This window comes from Sciurus carolinensis, chromosome 4, assembly GCF_902686445.1.
Source record: "Sciurus carolinensis chromosome 4, mSciCar1.2, whole genome shotgun sequence".
Lineage (NCBI taxonomy): Eukaryota > Metazoa > Chordata > Mammalia > Rodentia > Sciuridae > Sciurus > Sciurus carolinensis.
Window position 1 is genome coordinate 109,336,975 of NC_062216.1, and position 26,927 is coordinate 109,363,901.

Below are 26,927 nucleotides of genomic sequence, written 5' to 3' on the forward strand. Positions count from 1 at the left end.
CCACCTACTAGTTGTTTAATATCTGAGAATCACTCTCCTTACCTTTACAAAGGGAAGAGTAATGTGAGGATTAAAATATACTCAAAACGTCTAGGGCAGAGTCTAGCACAGAGTAGTACCATAATAATTATCTTCTTTTTTTTTTTTTCCCCTTGTAGTACTGAGGATTGAGCCCAGGGGTGCTCTACCACTGAGCTACATCCCCCGTCCTTTTTTTTTTTTTTTTTTTTTTTAATTTTGAGACAGGGTCTCTCTAAATTGCCCAGGGTGGTCTCAAACTTGAGATCCTTCTGCCTCAGCCTCCCAAGTTGCTGAGATTATAGGTGTGCCCACTACACCTGGCTGGACTGTGTGTATATGTGTGTGTGTGACATACACATATATATATATATATTTTTTTTAAGTTGTATATGGACACAATGCCTTTATTTTTATGTGGTGCTGAGGATCAAACCCAGTGCCTCACACATGCTAGGCAAGCACTCTACCACTGAGCTATAGCTGCAGCCCTGGTCTCTCTTCTTAATATCAAATGATATAGAAGGTGGGAGGGAAGAAAACCCTACAGGAGCCCTGATGGAGAACCTGCGACTCCCACTCCAGCCTGTACCCTCAACTTCACCCAGAATCGGTCCTGGGAACACCTGCCAAGGAACCAGGCCTTCTCACCAATCTTCATCTGGAAATTGTTGAAGGAGTGTTCATTGATGTGCTTCATCTGCTCCATGAGCCGCATTGCATAGTCTGCGAGGGCAGTGATGTGGGAGCGTCCCACCTGATCATAGGTGCTGGCATTCAGCCCTGAGGCAGCCATGTAGGTGCTACCAATTGTCTTGATCTTCTCCAGTTGCCTGAACCGTTCCTCGCTGATGATCTAGATAATACAGGGGAATCTGGTCATCAAGGCAAAAAGTCTAAACCCAGCTCTGCTCCAAGGCTCATTCCTCACCATACCTTGGCTCCCTTCCCCTCTTCTCTGTCTCAACAGACCCTTTTAATGAATGAGCTCCCTTCCAGCTGCTGCTCTCACTGTAGAACTGAACAGCCAGAAAAACAGGCAGTCTTGGGACCCAGGCAAGGCCTTGAGAGTAACACTTGAGATGATCAACTGTGATGATCCACTCAGAGACACAGAACAACAGAAGGGCCATTGAGCATCAGCTACACCAGTGCTCACCTCTGGAGGGAACTGAGTCTCATAGGGAGGAAGGGACTTCCCATTCCTGACCTGAATGTTCAGAACATTCCCTCACATTTTGCTTCCATTTTCTCTATTCAGGGAATGATCTTATTTGCGTGGTCCCATGAGGCTCTGTCCACAGGCCTTCCTTTTCATGACATCCACCTAGCACCTATACTCTCCCTCACAAATCCTCATATCCTTCTTTGTTCCCCAACAAGAATGTCCTACCCCACTGGGGCTGACCCCCCTGCTGCCTCTGATACCTTCATGGGTTCTTGCCCTCACCTCCACTGTACCTACTCTTACCCCTAGCCATGACATCACTGGTTCCCTTTAAATCTCCCTTTCTCCTCTAGTACCACCCACCCCCTCCAATTGTGGCCTTCTGATCCAAAGTTCACTTCACTCCCCTGGTACCCAAGTTCCCCCACTCTCTGCCAACACCCTCAACCAGACAAGTACCTCATCAAAGTCAGCGATGATCTCGTTGAGCAGCCGCAGGCACTCGACACCCTCATTGTTTGCCTCCAGCTCCACATAGAACTCAGAGAAGTTGGCAATGGAGGCAAACATAACAGCCACACACTCACACGACTGATAGTAGAGCTCATCATTCCGGCGCTCACGGGCCAGGAAGTGGGCAGCCACGTCCTTGGGTAGAATGTTATGCAGCAACCGCCGATTATATGCCTGGAGCTCCTCCATCTCCTCCTTCTCCCCTGTTGCCTGTGGATACCACACCCATCGCCCATTACCCAACATTTACAAGGAGTGGGTGTAGTGGCCAAGGCCTGGAGATGGGCATCATGCAAAGGAAGAAAAACACTGAGAGATAAGGCCCAAAGATCGGGCAAAGAGGTGAAGAGGGCAAATACAGGAGGGGATAGGGAGCAGGGCACAGAGAAGGCATAGAACTAGTTGGGTTTAGGGCAGCCTGAGCCTTAGCCAGCTAGCAAGAGATGCATTTCTGGCTTGGCCCAGGCTCTGTCCCCAAGTTCCTCCCCGCTCTGCCAAAGGCCCATCCAAGTCACCTGCAGTTTCCAGAGGAAATCCAGGCGAGCAGTTGACTCCACCTGCTGGGCATGCAGATACAGCGCCAGTGCAAACACCAACAAGATCACAGGGGTCATGTATTTGAGTGCCACCCTCCCTGCAGCTGGGCTAAGGATAAGCAGAGACATGCTTGGTATCTGCAGGAGGTAGCTAACGGCCTCACCCTTTGCTTTCCCAGAGCCCTCACTTACCAGTCCAGCCCATCGAAGGTCTCATTGGATGAAGTCCTGGCATGAAAATACAAGAGACAGGAAGCATCATCAGTGCTTCCTGGGTTGCTGGGCAGGACACGGACAGGGGACTGAGACTACATTACTGAGCCCGTATCACTAGTCAGATATTGGACCAGAGCTTTTCCATATATTAACTCATTAAGAGCAGAGGCCTTAAGAGAACCTCTATTCCTAGTGGCTCGTGGTAAGTATACTCCTACTGGTAAGTATATGGTGGTCATATACTTACCAGTTATATGACCTGGGACAAGCTGCTTAAAACTGAGTCAGATCTAAATAATACATAAAAAAATCTTAGTACATGCCTGGCATGCAGTAAACCTTCATAAATGTTAATTACTATTATCTTTATAACTACCCTATGTGGCATCACCATTTTACAGATGAGAAAACTGAGGCTCAGAGAAGTTAACTCACCTGGCCAAGGTCACACAGCTAATAAATGGTAGAGCAGGGATTCAAACCCAACAGTCTCCAGAGGCTCTCTACCACAACAAACTATGGCCACATATCACAAGGGGTAGGGTTTTGCATAAGAAAAGCCAGTGTGGTGTCCCACACAAAGCCCTCAAGCAGGAGTTAGAAATTTTGGTTCCAAGTCAGGGCTCTACCACCAAGCAGCTCTGTGACCCACAAGTGGTTAAGACAGTGGGTAGGAAAGCACCAGGCAAATGTCAGAGGGAATTTTTGTTAATGTCTAGCCTAAAGACACAGGGATTTCTGAGGACTGGGGTGTTCCCTAGGGGTAACTACTTCAGGGTCACATGCCAGGAGTTCCTCCATCTCCTCCCTTTCTCCCAGGGGGAAGTTGTAGCATTCCAAGGGCATAAGGGCCTGGGCATAAAGAGATGCTCTCAGTGACCCAGCAGGGTCAGGGAGACTCCTGGGGTATTAAGGGGTCTGAGGATACACTTACAAGCCATGGACACCAAGCAGTAGGTCATAGTTGTCGAAAATGGTGGCCGGGGGACCCAGAAGAAGCAGCACCAAATAAATGAGCCCCAAGACAAAGATCATAGCCAACTTGCCGATGCTGCTGATGTGCAGGAAGACAGAGCTGGCCAAAAGACTCAGGAGCATGTTCCCAACGAAGTACTGGGGGAGGGACGATGGCAGAGGCAGCGTTGGGTGACGGCAGAGGCAGTGGCACCCGAGGCGGGAAGAGCCCTGAACTCCCCTGCCTGACCTATCTTCCCCTCCAAAACCCTCAAACTCCAATATCCTTCACCCTCCATGCCCAGCCTACACCACACCAGGGCCCCTGGTTACTTCTTGAGTTGGGGAGTCTGGTGAGTTCCTGGGTACCCAGTGCCCATCATTAGGCCTGGCACAGGAGGGCCAATAAGAGTGCCAGGACACCCCCCTCTGCCTGAACACTGCTTGGACACCTCAGGGAAGCCGCAGGTGGGTGCGGTGCCCTCACACAGGGGAGCATCCAGGCCAAGAGAGTAATTGAGCTGTTGCAGATGGCAGGCAGTGATGTCAGCAGGTGTTAAATTCAGCATCTGGGCTGCACAGGTTCTTATGGAGGTACGGTCACAGGTGAACTGCAAAAGCCAGGTATGTATCAGGGTATGTATCAAGGAGAGGAAGGGTTACAAAGGCCATGCCCATGTGCCTTATTGCCTTAGACTCCAGGGGCCAAAGTTATCAGGGGATGACAAAAGATGGAGAAAATGAAGAAGGAAAACTGGCTTTAAATATTCCCCTCATCAATGACAGTAGGCTCCCTGAGGGCAGAAAACATTCCCAGTGCCAGAGTAGAGCTTGGCACAAAGAAGAGGTGGAAGAAGTCCCAGTGGACCCTTACCATGTTAGCAACAGCAGAAATGAACACAAGGAGGACTGAAAAGATGCCAACTGTGGTACTATGTGCCCGCGAGCGTACGATGCTACGGGACAGACGCTGCAGAGCCTTGGGGAACAGCTGGAGTAGCAAGAGACCAAAAGTTAGAGGCCACATCATCCAAGAAGGAAGGCCACCCACAAATGGGACGCAGCAGGAGAGGAATGACTTCTCCTCCTTCTCCCCATGGGACCCCCCTCCCTGCCACCCCAACATCCCTGAGGAAGTCCCCCTACGTACAGAACCACAGGAGTACACAGCACAGATCAGCACAGTGACCAGCAACAGCAGGAAGATACTAGCATAGATCCCAAGCATCAGGGTGGAGCTGAGGGAGGGAAAATGTTGCTCAGGAAGATGTAGGCACCTTATTCCAACCCCAGAACAGGCAGGGGTGCAGGCTCCAGGGACCAGGGCCTTGTGTGGGTATTCAGGAAGATTCTGGGAAGGGTAATGAGGGGTAGGGCTCTCACTGTGGGAAGATGAGGAGCTGGATGAAGCAGATGAAGCAGAAGACCAACAGGGCACAGGCGACATAGGCTCCGAAGCGGGGATCCACCTTCCGTGAGTACTGAGGGACAGGGGGCTGAGCTGAGCACTGGGCACTGATGCCCTGGGGGAGGCAGGGACAGCAAAGGCAAGGCACTACCAGGGGCCTCAGGGGAAGAGAAACAGTTGAACCAATTGATGTGAATCTCTACCCTACTCTATGGTCCCTCCTCATTCCCCAAAATTTTCTCCTGCTCCCTCAGTTGTGTTCAACCTTTCCTGCCTGGATCTGCCCTCCCCCCAGCACTCATCCCCCAAACCTTCTTCTCAAGATCATCTCTCTGGAAGGTGAGCAGGAACCGGCGCACATGGTCCTTACGCAGCTGATCAATACTTCGGGCATCAATGGCACGGCCCAGGAACTCATCCACCTCATCCTCAGGGTTCAGGGCATCTTGGGCACCCCGGCTGAGGGCAGGGGACATGCTTCACCAAGTGCATGAGCAATAGCATGTGATAAATAGTAAGAGGAGGAGAGCATAGGCAGAAACCAAGCCAGGGCATGTGAGCCACGTATGTGGCTCCTGTTCCCACGCACATATCAAAGGCCCAGGAAAGAGGGGATCTCAGGTCCTATAGCTCCAGTCCAGGGTATAAGTGCCTTGTCCCTCCTTGTCCGCCCCTGCCCCCAACAACAACCTGACTTACTTGTCTTTGCTGGAATCATCAATGCCCTGGAGAAGGGAACAGAGTGTTAATGAGGAAAGGGGCCACCACCTTCACCTCTGCAGTTCCTTCTCCCATTCCCAACACTGTGTGGAGGATGACCCCACATATACTTTGGGGTACATGGGACCCCAGGGATGAAGCCATCTTCCTGCCCCCAGTGCAACAAATGAAGTTGGCAGCAGCAGGAAGGACAGGGGCACAGTGTCAAAGGAGGAAAAAAAAAAAGTGTGGCCCCGTGTCCTGGTGCTGAGGGTCCCTCACCATCTGGCGGAAAGCTTTGGAGTCCTTGGTCCGGGAGAAAGCACGGTCAGGCACCCAGCGTGGCATTAGCCCTTCCATGGAGTTGGCCCGTGTCCGCTGCAGCTTGGCCAGCATGGCCTTCTCCTCTTTCTGTAAGGTGGTATGGGCACAGGTTCAGAAGAGGGTCCCCAAGAAGGCCTTTGCCCACTCATCTCCACTGATCCCTGCCAGTCCCTCCCCCCAGCCCTGCCTTGGCCCTGACCCTTTTTTGGCTGGCACCCAAGATGAGGAAGGTCTCAATACGCTGTTCCTTGAGGTATGCGTTGCGCTCACCACCACGGCCTGGCTCCACCTCATAGTCCCCATTCAGGTACTGCAGTGTGGCCCGAGTGATGTGGATACGTCTGTGTGGGGCCAGGAGATGAGTACCTGAATCTCCCACCTCATCCCCATCCCCTGCCACCTGGATCCCTCTACTCACCCAGCCCGGCCCCCTGCCTCCATATGGTTGGCCAGGGTCACATCATTGGACCACACATCAAACTGCCATTTCCGCAGGCCAAGGACACCACAGTGTACACGCCCACTGTGAATGCCCACACGCATGTTCACGTTCACGCCTGTCACCTCACGCACAAGCCTGGGAAGATTCAGCTTGGGATCAGCTCCTGGCACAGTCTTTCCCTCCCCCAGTCCACAACTCAGGCAGCCCAGTGGGCAAGTACAGACACAGTTGCAGGGAACAGAAGCATAGCCTTGGCCGGACATTGGCAGAAGGCTGAATGGGGCACAGGGACAAAGGTTTGAGAGCTATGTCAGCAGGACCTGTAGCATTTTGTGAAACTGAGCTGGGAGAGGAAGAATCACACTTCTCACCCTCGGCCTGCTCAGTTGGCATTTTCTGCAGCCCCATTCCCCACCACCCCAGCTCCCAGCACCCTCCAGGCTGGCTGGAGTCTAAGGGTGCACATGGGTCTTCATACAGGGTGGAGAAAGAGCCAAGGCTGAGGAAAATTCCCGAAGATACATTTAAAGAGTAGGAATAGTATGGGACACCCACAATTCCAGGAATCCTGGGAAGGGAGCACTGCTTACGAGATGGCCTCGATCATGTCCACCCCCATCTCCACACAGCAATGGGCATGGTCTGCTCGGGCCTCCGGCAGCCCTGACACACAGTAGTAACAATCCCCTAAGATTTTGATCCTGAGGCAATGATTTTCCTGAAGGGGAAGAGGTAAAGGAAAGGGTCACCTTTACTCTCCTGCCCACTCAGTCTACCTGGCTCACTGCCCTCACTATACCCTATCTGCCACCCATACCCCCAGCTGCCACAGGCAAAGCTAGGCTCTCACCACAACTGGCACCACCCCCAAGTCCCAGCACCCTCACCGCGGCCAGCTTGTCAAACCGGGCAAAGAGCTCATTCAAGGTCATGACCAGCTCCTGAGCAGTGCACTGAGAGGCCAGGCTGGTGAAGCCCTCAATGTCCGCAAATAGGATGCTGTGGACGACAGCAAAGTATAGATGGGCCATGCAGCCCTCAAAGTCTCCCAGAACCTCCCACCCCTCCTGGCATCCTCCTATCCCTGCCCTACCTGACGTTGTCATGCTTCTGGATGTAGATCTTGTGGAACATCATGTCTTCTTTTTTTGTGTTGATGTCTTCTTTCATCTCCATGGCAACATGCTGGGGCAACACCGAGAGCAGCAGCCTCTCCTAGACCAGTGGTTCCAACAGGGCACTGCTATCCTCTTTACAATTCTTCCTGGTCCTTCCACATTATCAAAGCCCTCCCATGTATGTGTCCCTGGTGACTTGAACTTCCCTTCTGGACTGTGACCCAACCCTGTCCACCAGAGTCCTCAGCAGACTTCAATCCCAGCCCTCTCTGATCAACCCTCACTCAATCTCCCAAATGTACTCCTGTCTACTCCCACCCTTGAACAAGACAGAATCCCAGTATCACAGGACCTCTGTGATGCACCATCCAGGGGGAACTATTCACGCTGAGTTCCACAGACTTGGACAAGCAACAGATCCAATCTGCAAGTTATTTGGGGGTCAGAAGGGAAACACTGGTCAGGGGAAACAGCTCCCACCTGCTGCCGATTCTCATGCTGCAGATGCAGACGAGCCTGGATATAACCGCGGGTCTCCTGAAAGGCCTGGCGCTGAGACACCTCAGCTGGGTAGTGTGTGCAGATGCCAATGACGTTGGTGCAGAGGAACAGCACCACGTTAGCACCAAGCTGCAGAATGGTGGCAGAGGCAGATGGGTGAGCACCAACACACACACACATGCACACACAACTTGCTAGGCTTTCTCTGGATGTACTCCTTTGTCCTCATCCCTACAACACTCCCATTCCTCAAGGACTTCAGATTCTGGCCCCCTGCCTGGATCACTCCATGACTAGAAAGGTGATCTTATCACAGCTTCTGGGAACAAGAGCACCAACTAGGACCAGGTGATGCCCATCCCAGATCCCTAACATCCACTGCCCCACAAACACCCCAAACAAAAGACAGATGCTACTCCCTCTATATGTGGCTCTCCTTACAGAAGAATAGCACCCAGGAGACCTGAGCTCTCCATCCTCCTATGAGTGCCCCAGGACAAGCCACCTCATCTCTGGGCCTCTGTTTGCACATCTGTAACTCCAACAGGGAAGAATAAGAAGATCTCTAAAACTTTGGCTGCTAATTAATGGTAAATTTGTTTAAAGCAGGCTGTGTAGTTTCATTTGCCATTAAAATAATAATACCACACTACTGTTTAATGATCCCTAGTGACCTGAACTGATCCTGAATTTTGATCTTGTTAATTTAGCCTGTGACTAGTGCATTATTTTGGTAATGTAGTCTTATAAAGTTCAATACAGCATAAAAATTCCTTGATTAATTTAAAAAAATCTCTAGTCTCTCACTGCCCTGCAGACTGAATAACAATGACCATTATTATTATTATTATTATTATTATTATTATTACCATAGCTAGTTTGTTGGCCATCTGCAAGGTGCCAGGATTCTATGGACACTTTCTATATATTAACTAATGCATTTCTTACAACTCTATGAATTGACAATATCCCATTTTATTTATTTGTTTTAGGTATTAGGGATTGAATCTAGGGGCACTTTACCACTAAGCTACATCCCTAGTCCTATTTATTTATTTATTTATTTTTAATTTTGAGACAGGGTCTGGCTAGTTTGGTAAGTGTCTCACTAAACTGCTGACATTGGCCTTGAACTTGAAATCCTCCTACCTTAGCTATTGAGTTGCTGGAATTACAGGGGTAAACCACCATAACCAGCAACAGCATCCCATTTTAAAGGTAAGGGACTCTGGGTACAGAGAAGTTCAGTAACCTGCCTAAGATCACACAGTTGGTGTGGCGGGTAAGGGATTTGAGCTTAGGACAGTTAGACTCCAAAGCCTGTGTCCTAACCCTTCTGTCTAGTGCATTCCTGGTTTCCAAGAGTCCTCCTTCCTTCACTCACTCAAGCTCAAGGTCCAGCTCAGAGCCTGGGCTTGGAGTCATCAGTTCCACTGATACAAAGAACTCTCTATAACTGGGGGTGAGGTGCCTCCATGTCTGGCCACCCCCAAGATATAACTCCACCCCTGCACACATTGGGTCCTGCTAGGCCCTGCCAGGTCCCACACCAAGGCCACCACCTTAGGCATGGTCAGCCCCCAGTCATCATCACTAGCTGAGTGGAGAGCAAATCCAAGAAAAGCTGGTCTAGTGCTTTTGGAAACTAGGGGGTTAACCTGGCACTTACAGCTCCACCCCAGAGTGGATGGGGCAGGGCTCAGGTTGGGGAGAAGGGAGGGAAAGCTTACCAACTGATCTGAACCAGAACTAGTCCTACAGACTTCAAAAGGTCACTTAATTTGAGGGACCTCAGTTTCCTCTGTGTAAAATTGAAAAGTAGATCTGGCTAACTCCTAGTCATTTTCAGCTCTGACCCCCATAAGACTGGCCTCCCAGCTTTCCTCCCAGTCCAGTGTACAAGGCCCCAGGCCAACTAGCCTGAGCTCTCCGTCCTAGCAGCAGGGGTGAAGAGGGGCACTATCTCCCCACGGGGCTTCTAAGAATAGCCCCCAGTGGGGGAGAAGGAAAAGGGGGGCAAACAAGGCAACTTCCCTTCCTGGCCCCAGGAGCCCAAAAGGAAAATGTGAGTCACAGTAGAGGGAAGAGGCAGGGGGATGAGAGACTGAAATAACTGTTCACACACATCCCTGTCCAACTGTGAGAAAAAATGGATGCCAGGGCACTGGAGGAGATGCCAGGCTGGACTGGGTCACTGGGTGAAACTGCTCAATGTGCCTGAATGAGTGGGCTGGGGAGAAAGGTCCTTCTCAACAACATGAGTGGGGCTGGATCTGTGAAAGGGCTGCCCAAAGGAAGCTAGAAGGAGGTCATCACAAAACCCCACCCCATCCAAAACCCACAGGCCCGAATGGGCCAAGGGAATTGTTCTCACCTCGTAGGAGGCTGAATGAGAAACCCTGGACCCACAGACAGGCACAGGGCGGGACAACTTTCTCTATCACCCCAAGAATGTATCTGCCAAGACCCATAGGATAAGGCTAGGCACCCCACGGAGGTGGGAGGCTGGCAGTTCTGGCCTTCCTGAAGCTGAACTTCCCCAGTCAGGCAGCAGGCCTGACTCTGGGCACCATGCCAGCAGAGAGCAACGAAGAGACCCCACCCGCCCCTGGCCATACAGAGGAGAAGGGGGAAGGGAGGCACCACCTGTAAGCTCTCTTTCCTCCAGGATGGCGGTCTAGCCCCAAAGCCCACCTTAACAACCTGAAAGAAAAGCTGGGGGACCAGCAAGGGGCAGAAGGACCTATCGCTTTAAGAGGTTCAATAGTGCCCTACAGGCACGTGCTCCACAAACAAATGGGCTATAAAGTTACTTTTAAAAAGGTACGTTGTGTTCTGGAGCACAGGCTGGGCGGGGAAGGGCATCATGCCAGAGCACCAAGCTTCTCACCCTGGGAGCCCCAGGCAACTTTCTCTCCATGGTGAGACCAGGGTGGGCTACAGACCACAAGCCCTGGGCAAGGCAGAGGCTAGTCCCTGGCATGCTGAGTGAAGCAGAGGTCAGCACTCAAGCCTGGGTGCCAATGATGGCCCATATGATGTGCTGACTAGGGAACTGTACCAACAGCAGCCTGGCCTTTGCACCATAGCATGAGAACCCACCAACATGTCTCTGAAAGGAGTTTCCCCAAAACCCTTGTAGCACTCCCCACAGGTCACTGCCACAGGTGGGAACCCTGACTTGTCAGGTTCTATTCCACTCGGGGAAGGATAAAGTCCTCACAGCAACACTACAGGTACAGGTTATTTTTACCCTGGTTTTTACAGACTGGGAAACTAGGGCTGGAAAGGCGAGTTAGTTGTCTAAGATCCCACAGAGCAAGATGCAACACATTGGACAACCAGGTCTGCTGCAATCACACCCTTATTCTCACTCCATTTGGTGCTACTGAACCCCATTTCACTCACACTCAGCACCCCAAGACAGTAGCTAGCATATTCAGAAAACCTCAGAGCAGGACTGCCAGACCCCTGGCACCCAGTGTACCAAGATGGGTGGACATCAGATTCTAGTGCTCCTCTCTTCTGTAGTACAAGCCCATTCAAATCACCCCCAGCTCCAGAGAGACCCAAGCTCTCTACCTTCTTTGTCTTAGAAATAGCCATAGTCCAGGAAAGAGGTGACCCCTTCCTTACCAGTTCCATCCAAAATCTGCTAATCCCTCCAGATCACCACCTAGAGTTGCTCTTCGGGATGGTACCAGGGTCTGAGTCTCAGGGGCAACTTGGGGAAAGAGGATATAACCTGCACAACCTACTCAGTCCCAACACAGCCCAGGGATTAAACACCACATCCCCACCTCCAGTCCTACATCCTGTCTCTGCAGGCTGCATCATTTCAGCAGGCTCAGGCCAAAGAGCTAGAGATTGTGGTCTATGGTGACAAGACTACAGGCAGGTTCTGGAACCCTCCTTCCCCTCAGCAGTATCCCCTGCCAGATTCTAACTGGAGTCCCATTCCTCAAACCTGGCCTTCCAAACACAGCTAGAAATCCCCACACTCAGGATCCACCCATGACTCCCCTGCCCTTCCTTACCATTCCCATCCTAGTGCCCTCCACACCCACCTGCTTCCAGAGGAAGGTGTCGCCACGGTTGAGTTGCCAAGCCAAGATCAAATGCAGTGTGGAGAGGCCCAGGCCACTGAGCACAGCAGCCCGCATGCGGATGGGTAGGAGTGTGTAGGTGATGTAGACAAAGAACACAGGGCACCAGAGGCCTGCAGAGGGGCTGTGCGGGTTGGCTGCCAGGGCGCCCCCGACCTGCACAGCCGCCAGGATGCCCAGCACCACGTAACTCACCACCCACATGGAGTCCTGGCGGAAACTATGTCGGTTACATACCACCATGAGTACCACAAAGAGGGTGGCAGCACAGGCCAGCAGGGCCATGTAGGCAGGCTGAGGGCGTGTGGGCGCTGCATGGAAAACGAGCAGCACCACGGTGAGCAGCACAAGCACCGCCATCAGCAGCGTCAGGCTGTTCTGGTTCATCTGGAAGAAGTAGCGCTGGTACAGGCGTTCCAGCTTAGCTGAGCGGAACTGCTTTGACTGGAACACTTGCACCAGACGGCGCCAGCAAGATCGCTGGCTCCTGGGTGCCACATCGGGTGCCACCTCAGCTGTTCCAACTGCTGCTGTCACCTCAGTGTCCTCAAACCCCAGGGCCACTGCCCGCAGCCCCAACTCCATGCCCTTGCCTGGGCCAGCCCTCCGGATGAAGGCCTCATCCTGCCAGGGGCACCGAGCAGGAGCTGCAGGAGTGGGGCTGGGTGGCTCTGCATCCTGGAGGCAGCTCATATAGCGGGGTGTACAGAAGCCACTGGACCGAGTCCCACGGCGTGGACGCTTCTGTCCATTGCGTTCACCCCAGGCTGTTTTCCGTTCATCCACTTTGGGGACCAGGAGACCACTAAACCATGACATGCTGCTGGGAGGAAAGGCATGAGATGGTCTTAACAACACCATTAGGGTTACTGCCACCTTTAGTGGTGCATCACCTGAGCACTTCCCACGGCCCAGCTAAGCACTTCGTACATATCATGTTCATAAAACTTCATTGAGGTAAGAAGTGGCATCCCCATTCAACAGGTGAGGAACGAAGACACTGGGAGATGAAGAAACTTGCCCAGGATCCAGCAAGCACAAAAGTGCAAGAACCAAGATTCTAAGCCAAAGTCGTACGCTTAACAATTCTCCTCTTCCCTAAAGGCACTGATTTCCTGGTGGTCACAAACACAAGAGCCCATGTCAAGGAGTGAAGCAACCCATAGCTCAGGAGAACTAGAAGGAACGGTTGAGCATGGAAGGTAATCACTACCTAGCACCAGTAGATTATTGCCATCAGTGTCCTAGTGGGGCCGAAGCTTCTGATTTTTCAACAGAAACTAAAGGATAAAACCCTGGATTTCAATGTGACATCTCCTGATTCTTTAACACTGGCAACCTATCCACATTTGTAACACTGCAAGCCAAATAAATCCTGTCTGTGGAATGAGTTCTCCTGTGAGCTGTACATCGATGACCTCTGTACTAAAGGGAATCTCTTTCACATCCTTCCTCATCATTCACACACACCCTGCACACTTCATCAAGCTAAATTCAACTTCCCAGTCAGGTCACAGCTTAAGTGTAACTTCCTAAGGGATGAATTCCCAGCTCCCCCACCCAAACTAAGTTTGGTCCCTTACCCCTATACATTTCCTCCATAGTACTCATTGCAATTATAATTAAATAATTCCTTGTGTAATGAATGTCCCTCCCACTCTACCTACAACCTTTGTGAGGGCAGGTATTATCTCAATTTTATCACTTTTATCACCAGAGCCATGTACTGGACCTGGCTTAGGGACTCAATAAATACGTATTGAAAGGATAGAAAGCTAGCAAGCTTAAGGGCATGGATATGGAGCAGTTAACATGAAATAATAGCTAATAATGATATCCTAATTCTTTGCCTTCCTCACTCCACCTAGTCACATTAGCTTCTGTGCTGTTCCCCAATACACTAAGCTCAGGCCAGCCTGGAACTCTGGTGTTTGCTGTTCCCTCATCTGGAACAAGAGCTCCTTTAGGTCACAGCCCAAATGTCCCCCTTATCAGTGAGGCTTTCTTTGACCACTCTATTATAATAGCAACTCCTTTTCCTGGGGCTCCCTATCTCTCTTCCCAGCTTTATACTTTCTATTGCTCCTCAGCTCTTATCAGCAACTGCCATTCTATATATTTTTCTTATTTGTTCATTGTCTCTCCTAACTGGAATGTCAACTTCATGAAGGCAAGGATTTGGGCCTGTTTTGCTCACCCGGTATCTACAACACCTAGTAGGATATAAATAAATATTTGCTGAGTGGATGGATGGCTGCTGGATGAATTATACTTGTTATGTACTTTGTGTTTTAAACTTTTCAGTCTTTTCACATGCCTAATTCCATCTGATATTCATTAAAATGCTATGAAGCTGATCCTGTGGCCACCTAGGGCACAGGACAAATTCAACAGAAATAAATAAATAGCTGAAGTCCATGCCAGTTTTACATGTCTGGTCCAAGTTATAGAGATCCTAGGTAACCAAATCAGTCTTAGATCCCAGGTTTCCTGGAGGGACGGAGTTTTGGTCTGGGGTGGGAAGACTCCATGACAACAACTCTAACATGTCTCCTAACTGAGCCCAGGTCAAGAGTAGATGAACATGAAAGAACTGTCATCGGTGGATGCCTGTATTCCCACCTGCCCACAGGGCACCCTGAGGGGCCCCTTGTACTTAACCTGCCGAGCAACATTGACATCTGTACTCACTCACTAGGGAGCTGGAAGGAAGTGTACCCAGTGTTTGCCCCAGGTGGCCACAAAACCAGACACCCATGCCAGTTGAGCAGTGCTTCAGACACCACGAAGTACAAGGCAAGCTGGGACTTCTCTGCAAACCCCAAAACCTCCATCTCCTCAGCCAAGTTGTGTTGGCATCCCTTCTCCTATATTCCATACAGCAGCATGCCATTCAAACTCTTAACATCACCAACAGCATCATCTGGAAGGACAGATCAGACTACAAGACTTTTGGTCAGGCTGACATTTGGAAAAGGTCACCAAATAAAGCCTGACTCTTGAAAATACTTCCTTAGAGGCAACTTTGGCGTGAGACCAGTTTTCAAACCTTAGTGTGATTATTTGCTAGCTACACCACCTTGGACAAGTTATTTAACCACCCTGCATCATTTTCTTCATCTATAAAATGGGAATAATAATGATCCTGGGGAAATAATCTAATAATACCTGTCATATGGTATACACTTGGTAAATATTAGTCCTTCTCCCCACCCTACAACACTTTGAACCCAAACCTCTGCCAGTGTCCAAGAGATGGAAAGACTAGTCATGAGTAAGAAAACGCATCCTTTCAGCCAGTTAGATGATTGGTTCTATCAGTCCCTGTGTCCTCAGCTGTCAGTCCCCAGAGTTGCTGAGGACAGAACCCAGGCTGAGCAGGTTTCCCACCCCACCCCCACGACATTTTGTTTCAGTCTCTTTCCATTCACCAGTCCCCTGCCCTGTTCTTATCTCCAACCACTACTGACCCAGACCTCTGTTCCCAAAGGACCTCTTTCTGGCCATGTTCCCAGCCCCCTGGAAGCACAATCTAGCATCTGGCTCATACCCACAGAGGAAGGGGCAGACACTGTCCAGGGGAACATATCACCCTTCCAAGAACACTGTGACCCCACAAGGGAATAGCTTCAGAGCTCTGTAACTGTCCAACCAACTGTAACCATCCCACCCTGGGCTCCACTGCAGGCACTGCCCATCCTGGAGAACTTGCTGGACTCCCAGCACTCCTGGCACCCTGTGCCAGGGTTACTATGGTAGGAAACAGGGGATGTCACTGTTTCGAGCCACAAAACTTCTCTGTATGGTCCCCTAACCCTGTCCAAGAGCCCATCACTATGAATACCTAGAACACAGACCACCTCCCTTACCAGCAATCAGGAGCTTGACCCTTGAATCTTTGACCTCCTCCTTCCCTGAGTCTTAGACCCTTTCTCCCACAGATCTGCTGCTTCTGGAATCACAGGCTCCCACAAGTGGAGCTATGTCCCATTCAGCCCTCAGTCCCAGGCCCAGTGCCTCCCAGACCTCTGAGTCCCTCCCAAATCATGATCCTTCTGCCTGAGATCAGAGTCTGGAGAAACCAAAGCCCAGCCCCAAGGATGGCTCTGCCCACTGCTTGGCTCAATCCTCTTCCTGGCCACCTCTCATCCATCCCATCCCCAGGGTCCATCTGCCCCTGCCCTCCTTGGCAAAAGGCTCCAGGGGTTTTAAAACAACTTCAGAAAGTTCATGGCAAAAGAGGCGCCCAGGCGGAGCCCAAGAGTGCCAGCACCGCCCACCATGCTGGGACATGGGCCTCAATTCCAGGCCTTTCCAGATGTAGAGGAGCCTCCCCAAGGCCTGTAGCTGTAGGTTCAGCGCTGCCTTTTCCTCTCTTCCCAGCTCTCCCTAAGGGCTGCAAAGGGTTCCCACATCCAGTCCCAACCATACAACCCACCAGGGTCTTCCAGTTCACAGCAGGACTCTGGCAAGGGAAAGGTCTTGGGAAAGGGTCTCTCACTACCTAATTCCACCTCTCGCCCCCCACCACCACCTCTGAGTCTGCTCTGAATAAATTCTACCCCACTGCAGCAGGCCTTGGGGGAAAACGGGGATTGACACCACCCCTTTCATTCCAAAGGCTTGGGGGCGAGGGAGACTCCAGCAGACAGCTTCCCTCTCCCTAAATACAATCACACTCTACCCTAAACTTAGACACGCACCCCACAGCCCCGCTCCAAACCCACGGGCCAGCCCCTCCCCCAGTACATGCTTCTCCCCGACTTCAGGGCAAGGCTGGAAACTCCAGCGAGTGGAGGAAGGGAAGCGTGTGGCAGGGAGAGAGGGTGGGGAGCCTCCAGCCGGGAGCGAGGATTCATCCCCCATCTCCAGGACCTTCTTCGCCAGCCCCATTGCCTCAGGTTTCCCCCCAAATAGTCGAGACTTCCCATCCCCAGATTCGCTGCCCCCACCAAAAGAAACTCGTCGGGAGCCGCGCCGGTGTGCTCCAGCCCCGCAGCCCGAGTGCCGGCGCGGCCACTTCCCCAGCACTGCTTCGCGCGGGCTCACCTGCCGGCCCGGGTCGGCGCCTCCCCGGGGTCCCCGCCCCGCCGCCCCTGCGGGCTCCGGCCGGCCGGCCGGCCGTCCCGCGGTCCTGCTCCGTGTCCGCGCGTCCCGGCTGTCCCGCCCGCCGTCCAGCAGTCCGAGCAGCCCTCGCCCCCTCCCTTGTTGTCCAGCGCAGCCGCCCTCTACCCCGGATCCAGAAGTCCCCTCCCCGCCGGCTCCCGGACTCCCCGCCTTAAAGGCACAAGCTCCTTTTGTCTGGGTACCCCCTCCCCCTCCCCAGGAGCGGGGGCAGAGTTGCCCATTCCCCTTCCGAGGAACCGAGTCGAAATCGGGGGAGATCGAAGAATGGGACCCTCTCCCTCCGCGCGCCCCTTCCTCTCCTCCGGCCGCTTCCTCCCCGAGTCTTGAGAAAACAAGCGGCTACTGTTCTGGGATCAAGACCCAGGCGGGCGGGGGGAGCCGCACATCGCTCCCCCATCCCTTCACCCCAGTGCAACATCCTCCAGCATTCCAGCCCACCCTCACCCAGGGGTCTGCGCGCCAACAAACCCACCCTCACACTGCGAAAACGTCCCACCCCGCCCACCGAGGGTCGGCTTCCTTCCTGTCAGGGTCCCCAGGGGTAGAGCTGGAGCCCAGCGTTCACTCCCCACCCCTCCTTTCCACCCGCCCCAGCCGCAGCCCCCGCCCCGCCGTGCCCGCCCTCCCTTCGGCGGCCCCGCTCCCTCCCGCGGGAACTCAGTTTAATAATTAATAAAATTTCATTCCACAAGGCGCCAGGTGTGTGCGGCCTGCTTGCCTACACACCACTTCTTTCCTCTCCCCCCAGCCCTCGGGGGGCTTCGGCCCCGCGCGAACCTGGAGCGCCCAGGGCATAGAAGGGGGATGTGGGAAGAGGCGTTTTCAGTGTCGCCCTCTGGCCCTGCGCTCTCTGAGTGGCCCTTTCCCCACACCTCCCCGCACCTGCTAACTTGCAGTCCCTCCCCTAGTACCTTTTACCCAAAGGTTTGTGCTTCTCCGCGGGGAGCGGGTGTGTGCATTGCCAGATACAAGAACTGAGAAATTCTTTGGGACTTTTATTTATTTCCCGTTTGAAGCAGCTGCCCAAGTTACCTGGGAGATGGGAAAATCGTGTGAAAGCTCCTTTAACTCTTTGAGGGTTAGAATGATGGTGCTACCAGAAAGTAGAGGAGGGTTAATTCCAAGGACGTGGGTGAGGCTGACTTAAGAGGGGGTACGATTCCTCCAGAATTGGGAAGAAGGCAGCCTGCCAGGCTTCCCTAAGAGCCACCACCCCTCCCGCGTCCCGGCCCGCGGCCCCCAATTCACTCAGCCAGACCTGTAGCTCCTCCTTCCATTTCAGCCCCGCCAGCACCTTCCCCACCCAATATCCCACTGCTTACCGCAGTCCTCTTCCAGGCTGATATCTAAAGCTGCTTCTTCCTCAGATTCAGCCCTCCATATATTCTTGTCCTTCAAGGCCCTAGTTTGTCCACTCCAAATCCTCACCAAGATTCCTAAGCCCGAACAGGGCTTGAAATAAGGAAGACAGGGGAAGAGTTAGGAAGTTTCCATCACTTATTAGCCATATATCACTGCCATTTATCACGTTGGATAAATAATCACTTACTCTCTTGGAGCCTCATCTATAAAATGGGGATAAAACCATCTGCCATGTCTTTTTCTAAGGGTTTCAAGAGTAGATAGCAAAATGTTGGTTATAATGTTTGAAAATGGGAAGTGAAAATAAGAAAGTGGTAGTTTATTCTACCATATATGATTGGCAGTTGTGCAGGCCTGGCCTCTAATTTGACCTGTGGGGCCTCTTTGCCTGATTTCTGTCTTCAAATAGGCAGTGTTCTTACCACTATCAAAATTTCCTCTCCAACTCGAATCAAATATCCACCATCTACCTCTTAGAATAATGTGTTTATGGGCTACAGGGGGAAATGCAAAAACAATCAAGGTAAAGAAATATAGAGGAGCAACTGGAGACATAGTGCAGAGGTAGGGTGCTTTGCCTAGCATGTGTGAGACCCTGGACTCTACTCCCTGTACTGTCAAAAAAAATTGGGTATAAAATGAAATTTTATATTTTGGAATGGAAGACTTTTCCCTTCATTTTATTTTGGAGTGGAAAAAAGTTTGTATACCAATCAAGGAAGCTGGAAAAAATATTGTTAGGGGTCCTTCTCTGGGTATATTAAGTCACACTGGCTGCCTCTACTCAAGACAGCAGGTATGTCAATCTGGACCCCCAAGCTCCTTTTTCAGTTCCTGGAGGGCAGGGCCACCATCAGCCCGCTTTCTTGGATCCCCACCACCAAGTCTGTTTCTAGCACTAGCACTATAGATTGTTGGGACCTTTAGAATGATTCTAATCTCTTATTCCATAGATAGGAAACATAAACTAGTGCTAGGCATGTGGGAAATGCTCAATTATTGAATGTTTAAATTTGTAGGCTAGCCAGTTGTGGTGTTGCACACCTGTAATCCTACCTACTTAGGAGGCCAAGGCAGGAGGTTCACAAGTTCCAGGTCAACCTCTGCAACTTAGTAAAACCCTGTCTCCAATTTTTTAAAAAGAAGATGTAGCTGAGAAGTAAAGTGCCCCTGGGTTCAATCTATAGGATATTCAAACAGTAAGAAGTCTTAAAGATGATCTAGTTCAGCTGTTATACTTTTAGTAATTATAATAACAAACTTTTATATAACATTTATTATGTGCTGAATATTCTCCTAAACCCTTGATGTTAAATAGCTCATTTAAGCCAGATGCAGTGGCACAAACCTGTAATCCCAGCAATTCAGGAGGCTGAGGCAGGAGGATACTAAATTCTGAGCCAGGTTAGGCAAACTTAGCAAGACCCTGCCTCGAAATTTATAAAATAAATAAATTATAATTAATAAATAACTCATTTACTCCTCAAAACACTTCTGATACTATTATTACCTTCCCAAGCTTGGAGATGAGACAAATAAGGCACAGAGAGCTACAACAATTTTTTCAAGAACAGACAGTAAGCAGTAGATTCAGATTATGAACTCTTGCAGTCTGGCAAAAGATTTGCAACCACTTTGCTACACTAATTACAAAAAAATTAAATCCTTGAGATGTGAGATGACTTATCCACTCACACAGACAGTTGGTGACTTGAGTTGAACCAGAATTCATAGCCACTGACCGAGATCACTGCTCTTTTTATTCTACCTTACCATGATTATGTCTGTGTATATTACAGACATGAATTGTGCCAATCCTTCCCTGATGTGTCCTTGGAAGCACAGACATTCTTCTGCTGGCTTTGTCCCCATTTGGCTATGGGGAATATTTTGATGGGCAGTGGACCTTTGATCTCTAGCTTCTGTGACCCCAGAGGTGTGAGAACTACTGCCATTAGCAACTATAAAGGGGCAGAGAGTCCTCAGACCAACAGGTTAGAGTTTGAGTCTTTGCTCTCCCCTTCCAATGACAGAGGATTGCCCCTTCTGGACATGTTTCAACCAAATCATGTGTCTCTGAAATGCATTTGGGCTGTTAGAAAGGTTTGTAGGGTGAGCAGGAAACATGAAGTCTCTAAGGCTGGTTCTCAGCCCTACCTTGAGTTCTTCAAAGAAACAGAACCCTTAGCAGAATATGATTAAATATTAATATATTATAATAACTCAGTACATAATTTGTGCTATGACAGATTTTAAAATTCTAGAATAGCAAGTATCACAAGTACTAGACAATAATATGGAAAAACCTTAAAATGGAGAGAATTCTATCTTTTTTTTTCTTAACTTGTATTGGAATAAGTTGGTTATTCAATTTCCATGGCAGTGCCCTTGATCCAGCTTGTGGAACACCAATCCTACTGAGCCAAGTTTGAAAATCACTGCAGTAAGTAAAATATTCAAAAAGGACCTCCTTATCCAAGGGTAAAGAATAAACAATAAATCAGGAATTAATTGAAAAGTTTTAACTGTGACAAAGAGAAAGAAAAATAGAGGCAGTCAGCTGAAACTGTATTTCTCCAAGTCTAACTTGGTCTCAATGGCCGTTTTGGTTTTTTATAATACAGACCACAGTCATAAGAGGGATGTATTCTCAACCTCTCATTTTCAGGAAGAGGAAATTCCTACTTGGAGCATGTATTATATGTAAATGCAAGTTCCACAAAGCTCTAAGTGTATCTGGACAGCACTCTATAAATATGCAGTGTTGAAAATACCCTGTAATATAACATGGATAGGCTTTAGTCCCCTGAGCATTCCACGGGTTGCTTAAATAACAGCTAAGCTTTAACAATGCAAAGAACCATTCCCTAACTTTTCTATTTCAAAGATCAGATTTCTGCACATTTCATTTTCTGAAAGTACAAAAGATCTGTAAGGGCTAAGGCTATATGTAGATCAGAGGTAGAGTGCTTGCCTAACACGAGTTAGGCCCTGGGTTCGATCCCCAGCACTGCAAAAAGAAAGAAATATATAAGCCAGGTATGGTGATAAATACCTGTATCCCAGCTACATTCGAGGCTGAGGTAGAAAGAACATAAGTTTGAGGTCACCCTGGGTAACTTGGTGAGATCTTGTCTCAAGATAAGATGTAAAAAGGGCTAGCGATGTTGCTTGGTGGTAAAATGTCCCTGGTACCCTGGTACCTCAAGGGAAAAAAAAAAGTAAACTCAATCCACATTCATTCAAACCAGCAAATATGTCCTTTCCGTTTTACCACCCTCAACATGATTTCTGCTACTACTAAGACTCTCAGAGACTCACCTTCCTCTAGGGTCCAGAATTGGTATAGTCCTTGGCCAATCCTATCCCACAACCTGCCCCCCATGTCAACTCAAGAGGGATAACACGTATTCCCCATTCCCTTTGGTCCCCACTATATTCATGCATTCCACAAACATTTGAGTGTGTACTATATGTTAGACACTGTTCTATTAATAGATGCTGGGGATACAGGAATTGAACTCAACAGACCCTATTCTTGTGGAGTTTGCCTTTCAGAAACAATGAATAGATGAGAAGACAGTTAATGAAAATCGGTGCTATGGTGATCAATGATTAGCATCGGGATGGATTGGAAGTGACTGGGGGAGAAACCTAGTTTGGGTTTTGAAGAGAGCTGAGGAAATGACATTTACATGGAGACCTGAATGACAAGGAGGCAGCCATGCAAAGAATCTGGGTAAAGAGCATTCCAGGCAGAGGGAACAGCTAATGCAAAGCCCTGAAGCAATAACAAGCTCCCTGTGCTCAAGAAACAGAAAGTCAGTGAGGCTGAAAACAGTAGAAGATGAGGTCAGAGAGGCAGGCATGCCCTGGCTAGTGCAGAGGCTCATAGGCCAGGGTAAGGAGTTTGGATCTCATTCAAAGTGTAATGAGAAGCCTTTGGAAGGTGTTAAGCTCGGAAGTGGCATGATCTGACTTATGGTTTTAAAAGATCATGCTGGCTGCTGGGTGGAGAATAAATGACAGGATCAAGGGATGCAAGAGAAACCACTTAGGAAGCTATTATAGTGGTCCAGGTGAAAAGATCAGTGGCTTGGGAAAGGACTGTAATAGTGGGAGGTTAAGAAGTGGAAGGACTCAAGAAATATTGTGGAGTTGGAATGCCCAGGTGACCTTCTTTGGTTCCCTCTGCATGATTTATTCACATCAAATAATTTTTGACAGGGGACAAATATTTCATGAGCACCTACTGTGCTAAACATTGGAAGTTCCAGTCCAAAGAGAAGCCACATTTGACCTCCTTCTGACTTACTGCCAAGGAAGTTCTCAGGTGGGATTGCTATTGACCACCTCAACCCTACCCCATTTGCAGGGCCAGAGGCACACCCACTGCCCCACCCCCAACCCTGCCCTGTTCCCAGGGCTGAACTGGGATTGATGGTGTCCCGGAGTGTTTACAGTTAGAGAATTGATGTCATAAAGAGTTCAAAGTCCTCTCAAGGTCTCAGTGCAAAGACCAGGGGAACCCAAAGCTCCCAGAGTGGGAAGAGAGTGCAACCAGGACCTCAAGGACCAGAGAAACCTCTTGAGGCCCATACCACTGCTGGTCCTTATCTGGGTACCCACAGCCCAGCTTGCCTGAGCCCCACTCAAGCCAGACTTCCTCAGCCTTTTCCACCACCCTGTTCTGCTACACCAATTCCCCCAAGTCTCCTTGGTAAATTTCTGAGTCTCATGCGCCCTCTGATGGCACATTCCTGACACTGCCACCCATAGTTCACCTCCCAGCATTTCACTACCTCCATCTGGCTCAGAGCTCCCAGAGGCATACTACTCAGGGGCTGTATGGGAAATTCCAGAAATCTGGGAAGTACTGAGAATGTCATTGCATTGGAGCAAAGGGCTACATCAGTGTCTGAGTCTTCAAGGCATGAGCTAACCCTCAATTTATTCTGTACACAATGTCAAATGGACCTTTTGTTTGCGAGTTGAATAAACCATTTTTGAGCACCTACTGCCAACTGATCCCAATCACCAACAGTTGCAGAGCTGACCCACACTCAGATGCCAGCTTTGAGCCTAAAGCTAATGATGTAAAGAAGCTAGGACAGTTTAGTATTAATTCTGGTCTCAGCAGCAGGGACAGGAACTAGAACTAGACTCTTCATTCTTTCTATCCAATTTCCCTTTGTTCCTGTCTGATTTTTAAGCCTGGGTTCTCTGGCCTTTCCATCATTTCTGTGAGCAAATCATTCACTATCCTTCCAAATAAATGTCTTTTCTGCTCAGATCATTTAGAATCTGTTTCTATTTTTGCAACCAAGAAGATGACTGGTACATTAGACAATTGATCAAGCCTATCTGAGCCCTAGTTTCCTCAGTAAAAAGGGATGATGCTGGGCTTAGTGTCACACACCTATAATCCCAGAAATTTAGGAGACTGAGGCAGGAGGATCACAAGTTTAAGTCCACCCCCCAGCAAATTAGCAAGACCCTCAACAATTTAGTGAGACTCTGTCTCAAAATTTAAAAGGGGCGGGGTGAGGGAGATGACAATGACTTTCATATGCAAGGCTGTTTTTTAGTAGCTTATAACAACACACATTTATTATTTCATTGGAGTCTGGGCATGGCTAGCAGAATGCTCTGTTTCACAGTCACGTAAAGTACAAGCAAGGGCTTAACTGGGGCTTCAGTTTTGTAGGTGGCTAGAATGGGGAAGAATCCAATTCCAAGCTCATGTGATTGTTGATAGGATTCTGTTTCTTGCTGGCTATTGGACTGAGGGCCTCAGCTCCTTGCCACATGGGGCTCTCCAACGTGGCAGCTTGCTTCCTCAAAGCCAGCAAGAAAGTCTGCTAATAAAACAGAAGCTGTGATCTCTTGTAGCCCCATCAAAGGGCCATTCCATCACTTTTGCTGTGTTCTGTGGATCAGAAGCAAGTCAGTAGGCCAGCTAATATTCAAGGGAAAGGAAATAAAGAGGGAATGAATACCAAGAGATGAGGATCATTTGTGGCCATCTTGGTCAGCTTGCCACAGTGAGGTGGCCATTAGTCATCATTCAGGCCCTGTTCAAAATCCGGCTTTCTCCTTGACTTTTTAAGTCCCTCCCAAACCCAAACCCATCAAAATTAACCCCCTTTTACAAATAAGGAAATTTCTTTTCTTTTCTTCCTTCCTTCCTTTCTTTCTTTCTTTTTCTTTTTCTTTTTTTCTTTTTGTTTTTTTCTGGTAGTGGGGACTGAACCCAGGAGTGCTCTACCATTGAACTATATTCCCAGCCCTTTTTATCTTTATTTTGAGACAGGGTTTCACTAAGTTATTTAGGGCCTCACTAAGTTGCTGAGGCTGGCCTTGAACTTTCAATCCTCATGCCCCAGCCTCCTGAGTCACTGGGACTATTTATAGGCATGTGCCACTCTGCTTGGTCATAAATGAGGAAAATTTTTAAAATTTCTATCTGTTATATATACATAGATGCTCCTCAGCATCCTATGTATTTAAACCCACCATAAATTGGAAATATCTTAAGTGAAAATGCACTTGACAAATGAGGAAATTTGAAGATGTGAATTACATAGATTTTTTTCCTTTTTTTTCTTTCTTTTTTTTTTTGCTGAGGATAGAGCCCAGGGCCTTGCGTATAGTAGGCAAGTAGGCAAGTACTAAAGTACTATACCACTGAGGCACATCCCCTGTCTGGAATTTTTTGTGGAGTGGACTGGAGAATGAACCCAAGCAGCACTCTACCACTGCACTACATCTGCAGACCTTTTTGTATTTTTATTTTGAGATGGGGTCTTACTAACTTGCCCAGGCTGGCCTAGAACGTGTGATCCTCCTGCCTCAACCTGTGGAATAGCTGGAATTATAGATATCCATCACCTCACCCTGCTCGGATTCAAGATTTAAAACAAACAAAAAAATAAGGACAGTAATGGGACAGTTGGGGAAAGTTAGATTAGATATTAGTGTAATGTTAAGTTTCCCAAGTGTGATAACTGTGATATGGCTATATGGAAATTACTCTGTTCCTGGGATATGCATGATGAAGAACTTAGGAATGAAGCTGATGTCTGCAACTCTCACATGGTTCTGCAAAACCAAAGAGAAAAAGCAAATGGAGGAACGTTGACAGCTAAAGAATCTAAATGAAAGGTATATATGCAATCATTGTATTATTCTTGCCAGTTTTCTGTAAGTTTAAAATTTTTTAAGATAGAATGTTAAGGAAATGCCAAGCCTTCTAAGTTTTGATACCAGCAGGAAAGTACTCCAAATGAGGAAAATAACAGTGTACTGTGGTTCCCCTAAATTCCCAACTTCCCACAGAGGGAAATGACCATGAATATCTACTCTACCCAACAGGCATCATGAGTGCCAGGTACCAGCAAAGCAGGACCACTGAGTAATATTTATTCAGAATTTGACATTTCCCATAAAATATCAAATTTGTCATGGAATTTTTATTTTTGGACCAGGGATTAAATCCAAGGGTGCTTAACCACTGAGCCACTTCCCCAGCCCTATTTTATATTTTATTCAGAGAGGGTCTCACTGAGTTGCTTAGAGCCTCACTAAATTGCTGAGTCTGGCTTTGAACTTGCAATCCTCCTGTCTCAGCCTCCTGAGCCACTAGGATTCTAGGCATGCGCCACCACACCCGACTGTCATGGAAATTTTTTTTTCTTTTTTAGTTGTCAGTGGGCCTTTATTTTATTTACATGCAGTGCTGTCAGCCCTGTCATGGAAATTTTAACAATTTTGTTCACCTTCTTAAATTTTTAAAAAAATTTTTTGCAGTTGAACTGATTTTCACTGAATAGGGTCATGATAATCTTTTTAGTGCTTAGAACATCTAAAGTCATAAGGTAACCCCACACCCATGCAGGCAAGCAGGTTGGGAGCCCTAGCTCCTAAGACAGGAAAACTAGGAAGCTACACAAGGTGAATGCAAAATTGGTTTTTAAAAAACCCTTTGGTTAGGACGGGGGTTGTAGCTCAGTGGTAGAGCACTTGCCTAGCATGTGTGAGGCACTAGGGTCAGTTCTCAGCACTGCATATAAACAAATGAATAAAATAACGTCCATCCACATCTTTAAAAAATTTAAAAATAAATTAATTAATTAAAAAGAATTTTAAAAAGTCCTTCAGAATAGGTAGCAGTTATGTGGGAGGCAAGATGTGCAAAGGGTCCTAGTCTGGGGGTCTAGGGATGAAGCTAGCTGAAGTGAGGATGGAAACTTTTATACTGCAGTCTACCCTGGGCTGTTTTTTGCTGTTGTTTGGTTGAACTTTTTTTTTTAATCTTATTTTAGTTGTAGATTGACACAATACCTTTATTTTATTTATTTATTTTTTATGTGGTGCTGAGGATCGAACCCAGTGTCTCACACATGCAATTAAAGTGCTCACCACTGAGCTACAAC

General features: G+C 48.8%; 1 protein-coding gene across 5 annotated transcripts in view; it reads right to left on the reverse strand.

Moving 5' to 3' along the window:
* Adcy6 (adenylate cyclase 6) overlaps positions 1 to 26,927 on the reverse strand; it is a 34,358-nt gene that overhangs the window by 3,296 nt on the left and 4,135 nt on the right. Inside the window, exons 2-21 of one of the 5 annotated variants that reach the window (XM_047551334.1) lie at positions 18,453 to 18,582; positions 11,965 to 12,823; positions 7,877 to 8,026; positions 7,372 to 7,493; positions 7,166 to 7,277; positions 6,869 to 6,996; positions 6,255 to 6,413; positions 6,036 to 6,177; positions 5,795 to 5,923; positions 5,513 to 5,538; positions 5,125 to 5,272; positions 4,789 to 4,886; positions 4,556 to 4,643; positions 4,280 to 4,396; positions 3,858 to 4,016; positions 3,386 to 3,564; positions 2,428 to 2,463; positions 2,215 to 2,344; positions 1,646 to 1,909; positions 670 to 874 (exon numbers count right to left, since the gene is read on the reverse strand). In XM_047551334.1, the coding sequence (XP_047407290.1) occupies positions 670 to 874; positions 1,646 to 1,909; positions 2,215 to 2,344; positions 2,428 to 2,463; positions 3,386 to 3,564; positions 3,858 to 4,016; positions 4,280 to 4,396; positions 4,556 to 4,643; positions 4,789 to 4,886; positions 5,125 to 5,272; positions 5,513 to 5,538; positions 5,795 to 5,923; positions 6,036 to 6,177; positions 6,255 to 6,413; positions 6,869 to 6,996; positions 7,166 to 7,277; positions 7,372 to 7,493; positions 7,877 to 8,026; positions 11,965 to 12,822 (3,250 nt within the window). In that variant the 5' untranslated portion in view covers position 12,823; positions 18,453 to 18,582. Of the gene's footprint in view, positions 1 to 669; positions 875 to 1,645; positions 1,910 to 2,214; positions 2,345 to 2,427; positions 2,464 to 3,385; positions 3,565 to 3,857; positions 4,017 to 4,279; positions 4,397 to 4,555; positions 4,644 to 4,788; positions 4,887 to 5,124; positions 5,273 to 5,512; positions 5,539 to 5,794; positions 5,924 to 6,035; positions 6,178 to 6,254; positions 6,414 to 6,868; positions 6,997 to 7,165; positions 7,278 to 7,371; positions 7,494 to 7,876; positions 8,027 to 11,964; positions 12,827 to 17,052; positions 17,202 to 17,602; positions 17,626 to 18,041; positions 18,066 to 18,452; positions 18,583 to 26,927 lie in introns of those variants that run through there. The other 4 variants (XM_047551337.1, XM_047551335.1, XM_047551338.1 and 1 more) reach the window with 4 other exon arrangements.